Source organism: Lepidothrix coronata, unplaced genomic scaffold (assembly GCF_001604755.1).
Source record: "Lepidothrix coronata isolate B3197 unplaced genomic scaffold, Lepidothrix_coronata-1.0 Scaffold31, whole genome shotgun sequence".
NCBI classification, from domain to species: domain Eukaryota; kingdom Metazoa; phylum Chordata; class Aves; order Passeriformes; family Pipridae; genus Lepidothrix; species Lepidothrix coronata.
In genome coordinates, this window is record NW_016690211.1 from 5021723 (window position 1) to 5038933 (window position 17211).

At 36.2% G+C, this 17211-nt stretch overlaps 1 protein-coding gene across 4 annotated transcripts in view; it reads right to left on the reverse strand.

Annotated features, from left to right (window-relative positions):
* ARL15 (ADP ribosylation factor like GTPase 15) overlaps window positions 1-17211 on the reverse strand; it is a 223438-nt gene that overhangs the window by 80139 nt on the left and 126088 nt on the right. The window contains exon 9 of one of the 4 annotated variants that reach the window (XM_017811129.1): window positions 9256-9352. The exons of the other annotated variants lie outside the window; for them this stretch is intronic. Coding sequence (XP_017666618.1) covers window positions 9256-9352 — 97 coding nt within the window. The remainder of the gene's footprint in view (window positions 1-9255; window positions 9353-17211) is intronic. 4 annotated transcript variants of the gene reach the window in all.

Genomic DNA, 17211 nt, shown 5'->3' on the forward strand with positions numbered 1-17211 from the left:
CCAGTGTTTTTTTTTTAAAAGTTTAGCTGGCTGTTTTATAATTTGTCACCTTTTGTCTTCTTTCAGCAGTATGTCATTAAGTCTTTAATTTGGCGTTTCCTGTTGTCTGCAGAGGGATATATGCTGTTTTAAATCCAAAGGACTGCAGACATAGATGGTGGGTAAAATCTGTGAACCATAAGTAAATTCTTATAAGGAACATACAAAAAAAGATTGTTCTTCAGTCAGACTTAAGCCATTACTTTCTTCAAAAGAAGAAAAGACACCAGTTAAGAAAAAGGCACCGCCAAAGACCTTCTGCCCAAATGTGCATCTCCATGAAGTTTCCTGCTGAGTGCATATGAATGCACAGCGATCTGGGAAAAGGATCCAAATAGGATTTCAAACATCCAAAAATTTTAACTCAAACATTTAGGTATTTCACCATGCTGCTATTCATTCATTCACTGATTTTTTTTGTCTTAGTTTAAAGAGATGCTAAACAAAAGGAGAACAGCTCTACATGTATTTACATTCCAAAACTAAGCTCCCCTTACCACCCCCCTAGTCTGTCATCCCTTCATAGCTAAACAAACCGTAAAGTCTAGCCCTATGTCCTTGAAGCAAAGTCACAAACACAGTAACAGAAAAGTTTGGTCTTTCAAGAAGAAAAAGACAAAAAGTGGTTTTAATCTATTATAGTTGCCTATGTTGTTTTGACTATGAGCATCAGTGTGTTCAGATAATATGTCCACACTGATCAATTTCTTTACTATTTTGGCTCTTACTAAGCTTTGTTCTTTGACAATTTCCTAGTCATTAATGGCTATTACTGTCCTACTGCTAACACCGGCTCTTAGATACAAGCAATACATTTCCCAAAACTATTTTGCAAACAAAACCAGAGGCTAAATATTTCTCCATGTAAAAGGCAGGCAAAAACAATGGTTGGCTCTCTGCAGCACAGGGGTTTCCATGTAGAGGAAGCCTGACAGACCCTGCTGCCTGTGCCACATACAGCTGCAGGGCCCCCTAGGGAGCTGCTGGGTGCTCCAGCCAGGGCAGGTCACACGCTGTAAACACCAAAACCTGCAGGTTTTCCCCATTTCTAACAGAACAATGCTTTTCACATAGTACACACACACAGGCAAGGGTCTGTACCTTTCCCAAGGTGGTGAGAACCTAAACAACATTAGAAAGGCACATCATTCCATTGGGAAACTCTCCGATCTTCTGCTTGTGCTGAAAACTGATGGCTCATGAGTTCTCTGCTGTGGAAGAGGCAGAAATACCCCATTTGAAGAGGGCAAAGCATGAGAACATTATATGAATGAATAAGTGGATTATAAAGAAAGTTCCTTCACACAGAGGAGAATACATTTAACCCATCTTCTTAAAAGGATTCATAATGAGTTATACCATTTTCTGTTTGTGAACCATATTTTAAACCTTAGTATAGTATATGCAGCTGAAAAATTTAAATATCGGAATTTTACTATAAAGCAATTTATTCTTATTGTGAAAATGCAAAATGATATATTAGAATATCATACCTACCTAACAAGGCCTCTTTGATGGAAGTGGTAAACATTATTTTTGAAGCACTTACAAAATTACGTATTTTAACATTAAAAGGACCCATTGAGATCATTGTGACAGGGATTGCATCCTGTTCAGTTTCAGTTCCGGAGAGACATTGCTGAACCCCATGTTTCTGAGCATTAAACATGCAACAAAACTTCTTAGGTTGTTGCTAAAATATATTAGACTTTTTGACCACGTCCATGATAAGTGTTTTGCTTTGTTATTCCGATCCAGCCTTAAAAGCTGAAGAATTCCAGAGCCTGACTTTCCATCTGGCTTGTTTGGAAAAGTTCTGGCCTTTTCCGTGCCAAAAATACAGGAGTTTTATGATCTTGAAAGTTGTACAGGTTGAATTGATTTCTGCTCTCAAGTATGAGACAGAAATTTATAATCAATGTTTATATAGCATATTTAACTGCTCATGTCCAGCATTGTTACATCCATTTTTAAAAAGCCTTTGTGTGTATGCTTATTACTTCATAAATACTGTTCAAAGGCTTTTTGAAGCTGTATGCTGTTACAAACTCAAAAGGAAAATTCTCCTAGAAATGGTCAAAACTGTTGCAGAGGCAAATCTACATGTAGAGGGTATTGTGAAAAAAGGGAAATACTACAGCTATTCCATTCAAACTCCCCCACAGACAGTTTTACTAAAAGCTTTCTGTGGTTTAGCTAAATCCACTTTCAAAGTGGACTAAAAAAAGCACTCTTAACATCCTCTCAGGGAGCTACTGTAGAAGAGCTATTCCTTGACAGATATTTTGGGCTAGTTCTTCATGTAGACAAGCCTTACACGATACCTTTCTTGGCATACTTCCTAATGTTACATCATCCACCACAATGCTTCAGTCTTTTGTAAACAATTTTGTGGGTAGACCCAGGTATTCTGCATTCCAAGTCTTCTAAACTCATATACTTTTCATCTATAGAAGGTTTGGTCTATATAAACAGCTTTTCATCAAGCGTTTGTACAGAAAATATGAACTCTGGACATTACTTTGTCACACTCTGAAGGTTTTCACTTTCTTCCTTTGTACAAGGAAATTTTCCATCCACACTAAAACCAAAATTTCCGAGCTGATTTCTTAAGAAACTTGCTGTTTCAATCTAGGAAATTATGTGTTCAGAACTCCAGAATCACTTATATAATCTTTAGGTCTCACCTTAAAATTATTCTTTTTCCTCACTTTTTTAATAAGAAATTACCGATTCTGATATAGAAGTTATATTGCTAAGCCAAAGTTTAATATGGTGCATTAAATATGTTCTGTATATGCAACTGTGCAAATACATCCATCAAGAGAAAGGCATCCAATAAATTTAAGACAGAAAACAGCAAACTTCAGACTCACAGGAAAACAAAAGATAAAATGTAATTTCACACTAGGTCAAATAAGGAACTACAGAATAGGTAAGTAAGATATCTCTCCATTTCCAATAGAAGAAATTCTGCAAGCCAGCCAACTCCAGGCAAAGTAACAGAACATATCACTACGTAACCTTCATTTGTCATGTAATAACCCTGTCTTATCCTTATCTGCCAGCATTATCAGCATTACATAAAAAAACGAGTTTATTTCACTTAAAAGTTTGAAATCTTTAACATATAATTGCAAATTTGTGTTTCACAAATATCATTGAATGCATTGCCACATATGCTAAAAAAATACAATCAGTATTTTCCTATCTCCATAAACAAATTCAAGAGACTTAGGCACAATATTGTTATTTTGGCCCATGCTGAACTAAGTCTGAGCGCACAAAAAGCAGGTCTGCTGGAAATCAATTATTTAACCTCAGAGGATGGTACAGTCAAAAAATGTAAAACCATTTCTTAAAAAAATGTTCTCAACATGACAACAAATGGGGCATTGTAGAAAACAAAACTGTTCTGGACATCACTTCAAGGCTATTCATGACCTGGTTAGAGAAGATGCTCAAAGGCATGACGTCGAGAGCCCTGAAAAAAGATACATGCAGTCATACACCATGACAAAGTGCTTTTTTGGACTGCTACAGTCTGCATGATTTCCATCTGCTGTTTATTCGTTCTCTTCACCTTCATCTACTCATTTACATTTTGTGAGAAATAGACATATTTTATGTCTAGCTGTTTTATAGTCCAGCTTTGCTCTCTTGCTTCCCTCATTCCCATCCAAGCTCTTAAAGGCTTCTAGATTTTTCTAATGGCTTTTTTTCTACATTGTCAGCATAGTTGATCAAGTGCAGAAGACTACCACAGCAGTCCTGACTCTCAAACCTGATCATTGAAGCTTTCTTCTCTGAAGAAGCTTCATCATGCATCCAGCCTCCCAGACATACCCATTCCACTAAAACTTTTCATTGGGCCTATAGGATTTTGATAAATTTGTATGTGGAAGAAATAGACACAATGCAAGAATGCAAAACCAAACTAGCCAACTACCATGTCCTCTGTGAATGAACACATTCATATCAGTTAGCAGTGGCACTGCCTGGCTCATTTTTCTTTTAATCCAAAAAACCTTTCCAAGAGTCCATTGCTGCTTCCAGGTCCAGACTGGCTTAAACATTAGTCATTTGCTGTCCATATCTATTGGTTGTGCATCAAATCAGCTGCCAGAATATTGTCTCTGTCTCACTATTTAAAACAAGTTTAAAGCTCTTTCTCTAAAAGAAAGTCATAGCAGTGACGTCCCTTCATATGTTAACCAGGCAAGTCCCACACCAATCACCATCCTCTGCTCCTGAAATTTCAATAAGGTTGTAAAAGCAAGCACTCAGAAGTGAGTAAAATGGGAGTAAATCTGCTTATGCAGACTGCATTTTGTCCTCTCGATTGTCATTAAAATACCAAAATAATTATATACTTCAAATCCTGTTTTCTTAAAGATGCTTCCTTGAGTCCATGCAAGTTGACAGCCTCTGGAGAACAAGTTCTCCATCTGTATGTGCAGATTAGACCAAATGAAGAAAGCATAACCACGCAATTTGCCTGACATTCTGTGTCTAACCAGCAGAGATCTACTTTTCTGTCATCCAAGAAGAAAGACAGAAACTCTCAATTTTAGTTTAATTTCCTATACTGAAATTCACCATTCCCATAAGGCAGTTGATTACAGTGGTAACAATGCACGAGGCAAAACAGGCTGAGATCTCCCCATTTCAGAGTTTTATTCCTGGTTTAAGGGCCAGGGTGTTTAAGCACCTTCAGAAGAAGGATGCTGGCGAGGATTCACAACAAGTAACTTCAGGTAGGTCAGAATTCCTTCCTCAGTAAAGACAGATTAGGAAAACACAGATTATTAACATCAGTCAGCAGACATGACACCTGATCTCATGCTTTTCTGATTACCTGCCCCAGGACACCTTTGTCTGGGCCAAAGGGTATTTAGAGGGAGGAAAGCAGCTGCAGCCGTAGCCACCACTATTTTATCTGCGTCCTGTCTGGAGTTTAAATTCTGTGTGTCATACTGACGCAAGACACTAAGATGGTTCAAGTGTTGTGCTAATAACGCTTAGTGATTTTGGCAGGAATCCAGGAACACACTGTACAAAGGAAAAGCTAGACAGATTATGACAATTTTCAACGGCTGATAACTTGCTCAGCTCTCCAAAACCTTAAGGAGCTAGCAAAAGACTTCCCCCAATTTCTACCTTTCTTAATCAGGAAAGAAAGTAAATGGAAGTAGCTGGAAGTTAAAAAAAAAAAAAAAGAAAGAGCTTTTCAAACTGCAAAGCATTAATATTGAAAGAACTACCAAAAGTACAACAAATTTGCACTTCCCCTGAAAAATTCAAATACCGTCTGTATGATAAAACAGCAGCAAAACTCTCTTATAATAGTCAGTCATCAGCCTGCAAAATCCTTATAAGCCTTCATCTTGTAAAATCACAGTGCTACAGTTCTGATAAGACATTTGTAAATATGCCAGAAGTTGTTTAAACGTGAAGACCTCCTAATGTGAACTTGTTCTGCTGGCAATAAATCTATCTATCAAGATTACAACTTAGAATAACTAATTGTATAGAGCTCCTCATAACTCTGAAACATCATGTACAGTACTAGAAATAAACAGGGCTCACATGAATCTTCAGGAGACCATCACTACCTCACTTTATACAACAGAACCCTTAATTAGAAACTTTCAGTACTTGTCATATATACTTTTGCAAGGTATTTTAATTCAGTGAGAGAAAAAAAATCCATTTAGTTGAAGAAGCAATCAGCTTAATGATAGAAAATTCATTACTGCACAATAGTCTGTAACACTTGGCCAAGCCAAGAGAAAGCTATGATCTTCAAAAAATGTTTTCTCCATATAAGCCTTGAACTGACCTAGTTAGAACCTTAAACAGAGCTGGAATTCTTCTGTAAACTTTTAAAGGTCTTGCCTGCAGTAATACATTTACTCAACTATCATCCCAGAGTTGTGTCTAGTCCAAGCTTTAACAAATGGACAAACACCGGGAGTAAGTGTTCCCAGAAAAGAGACTTGTTTAGAAGTTTCAAATCCAGGTACTTTAATGCCTGGTAAGTGAGCTTGAGCAGTTTTGTTACTCAGTTTTCAAGAGGAAACTGACAAATACAGAAGTTCTACACAATGAAAAAATGGGTTGTGAACCATTAAGATAACTCAGGGTTTGGACTGACTTCCAGTATGGTTCAACAGACTGATCTATTGAACTTCCACAATTTCCTAAATTCAAAATGTAAAATGCCAGGACAGCAATTGCATATGGCACAAAGCAAAGATGCAGCACTTAGAATTAATAACAAATACTTCAAAATCTGTGTGAAGCATTTAGTTTTCAGATAACACAAAAATTTCCTCTTACGTTTCCAGTTTGGCAGGACACAAAGAACAGGTACTACTCTTACCACTTGTACATGACTTAGTTCTTAAAGTGGGCTCTGTTTGCCCAGCAGCAGGTTTAGGAGAAAAAGGGAAAACTAGGATGACCATGACTCTTTCTCCCTAAATAAAAAAAAAAGCAAAACAAAACATAGAAGCCTTAAGCATTTTAACATCTTTACCCTATTAATAAAAAAATAATCTATATGGATTAACCTACAGTATCAAAATTCTTCTTCAGAAGATAAATGGACATAATATGATCACTAAATAAAGCCCTTGAATTTTCAGTCACCTAAGCAGACTAAGCTTTAACTGGTGTTCTTATAACTAATCAATTTCACAACATCCTGTATTGTACATCAACTCCCCGAATTCAGTTAAAATCTGACAATTTTATTTTAAAAAATCTTATGAAACATATCGTGCCTTGAAAATGCAACTCCAGCACAATAGATCTGTCTTCACTCTCTGAATTATTCACAGACAATATCCTGTTCATCTCAATACAATTTTATTCTTACAAAAAGCAAACAATACAACTGGTTTGGGGGCTGGGGGGAGAGCTGCATCCCATCTCGTCCTAACCAGTCCAGAGCAATTCTACATGGGGAGATTCCTCTGGATATTACTTAGACTTTCTTAATGAAATTCAGGTGTAATCCCTAAGGCTCTATAGCAAAGAGTATCTTTAGCTCAGCTACAGAATATGGTATTTGCCAAAAGGGGATTAATTATGTTTAGATGTGTCTACTACGAACACCAACAAGTTTAGTCTCTATTTAAAATACATTTCAAAATTCATCTAATTTAAAATTCAGTAGTGAACAAATATAAGCAATTTATAAAATACACCGGGAAGTACAGTTTAAATTTATAAAGACTTTGTTTTCATTAGTTTTAATTTTAATACAGTCAATTACAATATGAACTGCTCTTGCCCACAGAAAATACTTATGGGGTGTAAAATGTCCCAAATTGCCACAATGCCATCTGTGGTGTGATCCACAGAGGTTTCCCACCAGCACACAATGGGGCTCAACAAACATTTGTCTTTTAATTTGTTCCCTCTCTCATGCTTTTCCTGAAGAGAAAGCTTTATCCATTAATACTGTTTTGGTTAAGTTTCATGTTTCTTCAATAGTTTGCATGCAGTGTAGATTAGGAGCAGAGTATCAGTCAAACCCTACACCTCTTTGGAGCAAACACCTTTTCCAGTAGCTTCAATCTTCATATTTTTTTTTAATTATTATTCTATTAATACTTTCAGCCCATCAATCCGTCCTCTCTCAACCTGGGACCATAATGTGCTCAGAGCATTCCAGTAATCCATGGGGTCTAAGACTGCTATTTGTTGCAGTGAATAAGAAAAGTAAAAATATTGACTAAAGAAAAACAGATAAATACCTTTAAATGTAATACCTCATCTTAAACAGCAGCCCTTCCCTTTTTTTGTATCAGGAAGATAAGGCAGATATTTTATCTGTGCTGCAAATTTCAGGCAGATATCCTCAAAACCAGCTAATAACTCACTTTCAGATGTCCTGAAAATAGGCAGATATATTGCACTTTGGAACAAAAACAGTCATTCTTCAGAAAGGAAGTTATCAATCCACTGACAAAAAGGGCAAATAAGGCATCTATAGAACCAGTTAATACATGTGCTTTTATATGGAAACCTACTGCCAAGAAAAAAAAAGGTACATAATCTTGAAATACCAGAAATCTAGAACTTTTCTTAGATCACTAAATCAACTTTCTGTTTACTTACACAGGCACTGTGTAAGATAATGCAAGTGTTCAAATCCAATAACCAGTGATACACTGCCTGAGATCCTAACACTTACTGTAGTCCCACATTGTATCCATATGTTGTATCCAGATTTTAAATGGTTTAAAATCATAGAGGAAGAAAAAATACAGAAGAATCAATGCTGACAGTCCTTGATTATCTTAGCACAAATTATTTATTTTTAAACCCTTAATTTACTGACAAAATGAAATAGTATCTTCACTTCTTTCATCACCTTAGTGTATTTATTATTTTTCTGTAAACAGCTCAGATTTGATCCTCTTACCTGATTGAAGGATGCATGCTAGTGAATAGTGTGGTGGTGGGGAAGGCTCAAACCAGTAGAGCAGAAAAAGCATCAAAGGAATAGACCAGAACAAATACTTGTCTAGACATAGGAAAGTTAATTTAACGTTGAAATGTAATTTAAAGAAGCTTTGGACACCAATCCTTCAAAAAGCTAAGTTGCAAGTTTAATGTTGTGTCTACATTTATAACTGTATTACAAGCCCATATTTTGACTATTTTCTATTACACGGGCTACAAACATAGGAAAGTCTGACTGAAGTGGTAATTGATGTATTTTTAAATTTTCAGTATTGTTAACACAGAGAAAAGCCTCTGTATTCCTGGTCCATCTAATTTTTCAGCTTTAACAACAACTGATCTCTCACCATAACTCCTTCCTTCTTATAAACCCTTTGTGAAGAAACACTCTGACCTGTGCTAATAATGGCTTTCATGTATAATGGAACAGCTGATCATTCAGAATTGAATTTGATTTTAAAAACAAGAGTAATAATACAATTCAGGTTCTTTCATAGCAGGATAATGTATTCCTGAACTCTTCGATACAAACCCACAGAAAAGCAAATAGATAAGGAAAACAAGAAAAAATGCAGTAGTAGCCACTACCTATGGAACTCTCTTGCTGCTCACTCATCTATCTAAATAAACTACATTCTGTTAACAACAGTGTTTTTCCTAGTTCATGTGTTAATTTTATAGTCTGCAAGTTCTAGGGGAAAAGGTTTAATATGGATCAAACAGCAAGACTCTACTCACTGGAAAAGGAACATTTCCAAACTGGGAAGGGAGTGGCAAGGGTCATCAGTAGGGGAAGACTGTTCTGCTTAAGTACCACAACTACAGACAGAGGCACCTACAATGACCAAAGAGGTGATCAAGTGAAATTATTCTAATTACCAAACCCTTTTAGAACTTATAAATTGGTAATTAATCAAATTGTCAAAAGAACACTAGAATATACCACTTTTGATTTTTAACTACACACAGAGGAAGGTTCTGTCACCCTATTCTTTTATCAAATACTATTTAATTTTGCCTTTATTCTCATTCTGACAACAGTATGTTCCAGACTGCTGTAAAAAAACCAAATCTGTAACAAACATTGCAGCAAAAAGGGATAGGGGCAACAGAAACCACATAACCAACCCAGTCCAAGGAGTACAGCCAGTAAAAGTAATTACACAATAATGTAATATGTTAAATTCAAAATCAACTAGGTTTCACTGGATGACCTTCAGACTTCTAAAAGTAACCTTCAAAGGAAGAAAACTGTACACAGAGTCTTATACAAAGACTAACAGAGTAACAACTTTACTCCCTTAATATTATTACCTCTTATTTATTTAAAGGAGTAATGTACTTTATTGCTCTTTATACTGCAAGACTATGAGGTTTTTATAGATTCTGCATCCTTTATCCAGTTAACTTTAATTAAAGTATGTCAGTTTTCTTTTTTTTGGTTTGTTTTTTTTTTGTTTGTTTGTTTTGTTTTGTTTTTGTTTTTTGGGTTTTTTTGGGTGAAGAAACCTACCCACATTTGCCAGGAGTAAGCTCGTATTTTCATAAAGTCTTTGTGATGCATGCTTGTACAGCAATAAACAAGTATTTGGGATGAATTCCTGTAGCATACCACAGTTTATTAACACTGAAATGAACAGGCAGACTTTTTAAAAATGCAGACAAATCTGAAATGAGAGGTAGAGGTGACCTGCTCTCCCCTCGCCCAGATGGGGCATCTAGGGAAATGCGGCACCCTCCTCCTGTCAGGGAGATTGTCATCTTTCTTCTTTCCTACCTCCCTGGGACCTTCCTCATGGGTTGTGTCTGGAAACACATGCAGTGAGCAACAAAAGGGTAATGAAAAAACTCATCCTCCTACCAAGTTTCAAAGCACCTTCTTTTTGCCAAGGTCCAAGCTTTAAAAGAGACTACTCCATTTTTTTAACATTTTTAACCAAAAGCCCAGGACAAGTATGTTTGATGGGAGAATAAAGGCAGGAAAGCAAGCTGGAACAAGCTACATTTTAGGGTAAGACTAGGAGAAGAAAAAGAAAGTTTCAAAGCATCCTTAAACAAACATGTTAATAGGATATTTTGTGCAAGTTACTTAAGAAAAAAACCCTAGCCAACCAACCAACAAAAAAAAAAAAAGAAAGAAAAAAACCCACACAAACAAACAATCCCAGCTGTTCTAGTTACATGTATAAGGTGAGTTTCCCATATACACAGACTGAGGCTTCCCATACAGCTCTGACCACTGGCACCTCATGCTGCAGCCCTCCCATTGTCAAGGATACCTGTGGGATTGACTCTTCTCCACCCAATTACCTATTCCAACATATGCAGGAGATTAATTTTCTCTGACATACTGACATCAGGATCTTCAGCATAAACCAGCCAAATAATTTTACAAGTCCAGTTTCAAATAAAAGCTCAAAATAACCACACGTGAGGGATACATATTGAAGTGACTGTGCCCCAAGGCAACAGTAACCTGTGCACAGACTGCACAAACCTCTTCTTGATTCATTTTCCCTTATCTGGATAACTACAGCATTGTACTGTCTTCATCTGCCAATCCTGACACACAATCTTCTCATGCAAACATCCTGCCGCCAAAATCCTACTCCCAGACGAAAGAAAGGCATAAAATCTAAGATCTATTACCTCCAGTTTTCTACAGTTTCGCCCCTTCTCCTCACTTTGCAGTTATCTTACAATAGAAATAACTCTTGGCTGTAAAGATTCTAGCTGTCATCTAGTGTACCTTTCAGAAAAAGAAGATGAAAAAAAAGGGGAGGCAGAAGGGCTGCATGTTCTTCCAGTAATTTTTCCTGTAAGAATAACCGAAAGCGATGGAGAAGAGTGGTAGTTCCCTCTGGAAACCACAGGCATGATGCCAGAATACCGCTGTTGGGTATTTCTGTGGAAGAACTAAAAACCTAAATGTCATCACAGTTATATTTCTTTAAAATTTACTGTTTGTCTGAATATTCAGAAAGGCCTTGTTCCCACTGTACCATGCGTGGGGCAGGACAGAGTTCTAATGTGTGGTGCTCCAGCCAGAATGTCACACATTTGGTTCTGCACACATAAAAAAACCCCAAACCACTCTAGGAAAACACAGAAGGAAAAACTTGAAATCCTCTAAACTAGGAAAGGAAAATAGTGAAATAATCAACTGTGGCAGATCCTTCAGTACTATTCAGGAACTTGTATTTTAACAGCACATAGAAGCAATATATACATGTTGTAAAGATGCATCTTCAGACACACTCAAAATTCTCTTTCCAAGCAGTATGGGTCAGAAACACCGTTATTTGGTGTGTTTTGCAAACACTTTATAGAGTTTCTCAAGATACTGTGACTGTGTCATATCGTCAATTATTCTACTTAAGCGTGATCACTATAAATCACAGCTTAAGGATTAAATACACCCCCCAGCTTAGGACCTTGAAATCTATAAACTCCAGCTTTTCATAAAAGAGCTCTTTGGGAGAATAGTTGTATGGGCTTTTACACTGAAATGCTCCATTCTCAGAAAGAGTGAGTCCTGAACTTGCATTATTCTAGTTCAATTTTTTCTGGAATTTATTAAATCAACATGTTCTTATTCAAAGGATTTTTTGGGGGTATTTTTTCTCTTGACAATTTTTCTAAAGCATGCAGGACTTTTCATTTTACACTAAGCACTTTTTGAACGCACTTCACAGTTTTTATAATGTATACAAATACATATTAATAACTGAAATTGAGAATTGAGAACTGAGACCTCACCTCAATGCCACAAAAGAAATAATTCCAGTCATTATATAGGTTGTTCCGTTTCCGGATGCTGAAGACTGATCACTAAATTCCTAAAACAACAGCTGAATGCATTCATCATGATTTTAAAAGGACTCCACCCTCATAATTATACTAAGTGAAAAATACTTTCACATTGCCTCTAAAATGGGGAGAGGGGAAGGCTTGAGATTTTTGTAACAGGTTCTGTACAAGCTGAAGAATTTTGCAAATGTTACTTCATACTATTATATAGTATAAATTAAGTTTTTAGCAACAACACTAGAACTGCTTTTCTTACTTAAATGGTAGCCTGAGACAGTAAATATGTTGGAAAAAAGATCAATAATTAAGATATTTTCTCAGCAACTCTCTTGATGCCCTGGTTTCTCAGCCTAAAAGAAGATAATTACTGGAACAGACTTAGGTACATTTAAAAGAGGATATCACCATTTGTGAGGAAACAGGGGTATTAAAACAAGTATCCATACAACTTGTAGATTTATTTTTCTTGTTTTGGAAAGACAGTGGACTATCCAACCTACTTCATAGAGTTTGGCATAACCTAAATATATCCTAACACTATGTGCTTATTTATTTAGCCATAACAAAACCTGTCTACCATCTTCTCTTTGCTTTTCTAAGCAGAACCGAATGCAGCTCAGCGACACTTTCATAATAAGAAACATATAATTTAATACAGAAGTATTTATTAATCTTTGGTTCAAGCTAAAGCTTGAAGTCTGGATTTTTTAGCACTTAGCTAAATATTAAATGCTGACTTCATTTAAATGACAGAATAATGATGAAAAATCACGAAAAAGAATTAGCCTAGATACATCACTAGCATCTTGAAAATTATAACGTGTTAAATGATTATGAAAGAGTGCTTGACAAAGCTAATAGTCAGACTGATGTAAGTTGTTTCATTGTAAGTTGATGCTGATGGCCTTACAACTATATTTTAAAATATATAAATTATATACATATTAATGTACAGGGATTAACTTGTTAATTCAAATAAAAAACATATAGATATATATTCTATGTACTCAGCACATCCCTTGCCATAAAGTTTTTCTCCCTCTTGTAATTTTCAAAGATTTCAAAATGCACACCCTGTGATTTCCCTTATTATAAAAGATGTAGTTTTATATGATATTACAATTACAACTAAAAAGTATTTTTGGCAGAGATACAGAATGAATTTGGTCAGTTCAGTTCCCTTAAAATCAACAAAGCATTCTATGTTTGTTTTTTTTTAAAAATCTATCAGCCTGAAGAATTCAAAGCCCAAAATCTGCTTTTTAAGAAAATATTATCATTGTTATAAGTCAGGTTTTCTGGTAAGATAAAAAGCAAGGAATAAACTACGGTAATCTATTCACTTCCCTATATTGCTCTTAATGAAAGCAGCAAAGGTGTTTCCAATGTGATTTTACAGCTACCTGGGAATGGGAAGCTTCAGCCAGCAGCTAACAAAGATCCTGAACAACTTTTCTTTACTAAAGTCCATAAGTTTATCATGACACCTCTTCTTCCCCTTACCCTACCTTGCTTCTTGGCTTTTCACCCCAATTTGGAGGGGAGAGTTTTCAGTTTCCTTGCAGAAATCTTGGGAGTAATTTTTAACTGTATTTGAGAAACACTGAAGAAAACACAATAAAAACATGTCAAAGCAGCTAGAACAAAGTACCTTGAAGAACGTGCTATTCTGCTTAACCTTCCCAATACAAGACAACTTCTTACAATAAGATTCTAGAACTTGTCATGCTCTGAATTTAAAGGTTGCAATTCTTATGCTTCATACCATTTCTCCTCCAATGCCTTCAGTATCATTTGAGAAAAAAAATCACACAAAATCAGTATATATTCCATACACAAGTTTCTTCCCATTTTTTAATGTCATCAATACTATTTCAATTGCTACACAAATCAGAACAATCCCTTCCCTTCCTTCTTATTCTTTAATAATTAACAGATATGTGGGGTAATTTTTTTTAGCTTATATGTATCTCACCAGGCTATTAAGCGCTGCTACTTGTTCTGTTCCTCACAAATCGGTCCCAGCAGCCTCTCTAACATGGGGTCAATTTGTATGCAAGAATGCAGGCAGTTCTTGTCCTGGTACTGAGATGCTTTCATCTGGGAGAGATATGCAAGGTGATCTTGAATACTGTTGCATACTTCATTCTTGGGTAGGTCAGACATGTTTCACTTCCCAAGTGAGATTTATTGGCAGTTACTACCAGGATTTTTTAATACTTTCTGAAGGCTTCAGGCATTTGCTCACTCATTAGTAGTAGCAGCACTATGTTTAAAAGGACCCGTTAATAAATTGCCTATCTCCAACTTATAAACTTGAGTCTAAAAAAACCTGACTGTTTCAAAGAAACACACAATGACATCAATAATGTCTAAGTATTTTCACAAGCTGTTACAGACAAGCTCTTTTCCAACTTACAATACTTTCAGAAATTTTCTTCAAAACTTGAGAAACCACTACTGTGTATTAAAAGCCATATCTATTACTAAAATACATGTTTTTAACATGGTGAAGTGCACTTCCATCAGTGAGGTGATAACCAACTTCATAAATTGATTACTAAATCATTTTGTCAGCATTTAACTCTTTAAAGTCTTTGATACTTGTCAACTTTTGAAGCATTTTATCCTTGGGAACCACTGCTTTCTCTGACAATGAACAGATACATAAAAGCTGCAAGTAGTACAAATGACTCTTAAATATATATGCAATTCCTCACTCCTATATCCTCCATAAGCTGGTCATTTTCTTTGCTTGTCAGTTTACACTTCTTCCTCTCCTGGAGAGCTTTCAACTATGTGACAATGAAGAAATCAAACATCAAAATAGCAACCGCTACATATCCTCTGCACGACAGTGTAATTTCTTCTGCCTTAAGGCAGTGTTCAGCTCTGAAATCTGTTTACTTCTAACTGGTGTATATTACACCAAAGACTTAACTCTTGCTTACATAAAACTTGCAGAAAAACCAGTTTACTCACAGTGGTTCTATTTAGTGTTTAGAGCCCAAGCCAGCGGTATCTTCCGCAGCCAAGGAAGTACAGAACCCTAGTTCCCATGCAGAAGAACAGAAGAGCTCAAGCCCTACTGCTACTTGTATTCCTATAAATAAGAAACAAGTAAGCAAATGTCTATGCATATTCACTTTTTTTTTAGATTTAGAAGCTGTTTAGATTGGTGACAAGTTTAATATTTTAAAATAAATTATCTTCAGGAGTTTTAAAAATAGTTTTTATACCTAAAGTCCAATATATTTGAAATAAATCTTTCACAGTTTAATTAAAAAGCTAATACTTGTATGAAGGGGTCTTGGAAATAGATATTCCTATGCTCATCTGACTTGGGATGATGATATGAATTCTGATAACCATATGAGAACCAAAGGGAGAAAACCTGAAATAAAGTGAGCAAATGAAAATGCAGCAAACAAACACTGCGACTTCTAAAAGAGGAAAAAAAAGAAATTATTAGCTACATAGATTTTACATGCATCTGCAAGGTATTAGCAGACAGAATCAGAGAGCTGAGAGGACAACAGCATTAATGAAAAAGTCATGCAGGTTAGAAGCACAGCACTCTATATGTACTCCTGTCTTTATAACTCAGCACACATGAGCAGTTCCACCCATGCCCATGGAGCTGTCTGTCGCATAACCAATAAAGTTGCTAGTGACTGTTCACTGTCACCAAGCATGGCAGGGTGTCGCATAGTATTTCTTTAGCCAGTATGGTTCATTTACAACAAACCTCTCAGAAACATCTGTAACTGTAAATTAAACATTTCCATGAGTATCTTCCAGGGAACTGAGGCCAACTGGTACAAAATGACATATTTCTAGGGTGGTAAACTCCTCTAGTCTGTAAAACAGAGTGGCCTCACAGAAACTGTCTTTTGGGAATGATCCTTGGAACACTGACTACCAAACAGTGTCCAGGAATTAGGTCAGTGGTTTTGGCATCAAGTTAATCAGGATATTTTTCTGTAAAACTTACTTTGGACATAGCTAAGGAAATTCAAAATGTCCCCAGATCGAGTCTGCAGCTACAGAGAAGAACTGTAACCCATCAAATCATCTTCAGCTGGTAAAGGGGAAATAGTTCAACATCATGTTAAATAAAAACAGGCAAAACTGGACCCCAAAGCTGAGGAAACAAATACTACTTCGTTACTGCAGTGAGAAGGCAGATGTTTTTCTCTCAGAAGAGAGGGCCTGATTAAAAACTTCCATACACACAACACACAGAGGCAAAGAAACAACCCTATCCCTGTGTTCATAACCTACATGGTTATCTTACTTAATGTGGTTACTTCACTCTCCCACATCAGATGACATGGACATACTACTTTGAGGGAATTGTCCTATCCTACCCTGTTTCCTCAGCCTGGCAAACTGGTTTCAGGAACAAGATGGGGACAAATGACGCTTTAATCACCATCCAGACACAATTAGGAAATAATCATGACTTTGACATGGCAAGCTCTCAGATCTGATGAAGCCACAGCCTCAGCAAAGGATGCATCTCACATCCTGGGGCAGATAAAAACACTCAGAGCTGTGGCTGACTCACACAAAGAATGCATTTTACAAAACTGCTGGGCACATTTCTCTGGTCTTCTGTATACAGTTCAGGTACCTAACCTGGGCCATATTATACAAAACACTTTAAGGCTACAATATTTACATTTAAATACATTTTATGACACAGCAGATTAAAGCAGGAGTTTCCACATCTCTGCACTGTACAAGATTGTCCACTATGTTAGGAAATTCTATCCCATATTTTGCAAGATCTCTGTTTTGTCATTGGTTATAATCTATTTTACATAAAGTAGCTTAATTAACTTATATAAATTCATTTCTCTTTAGAAAATTTTGTATGCT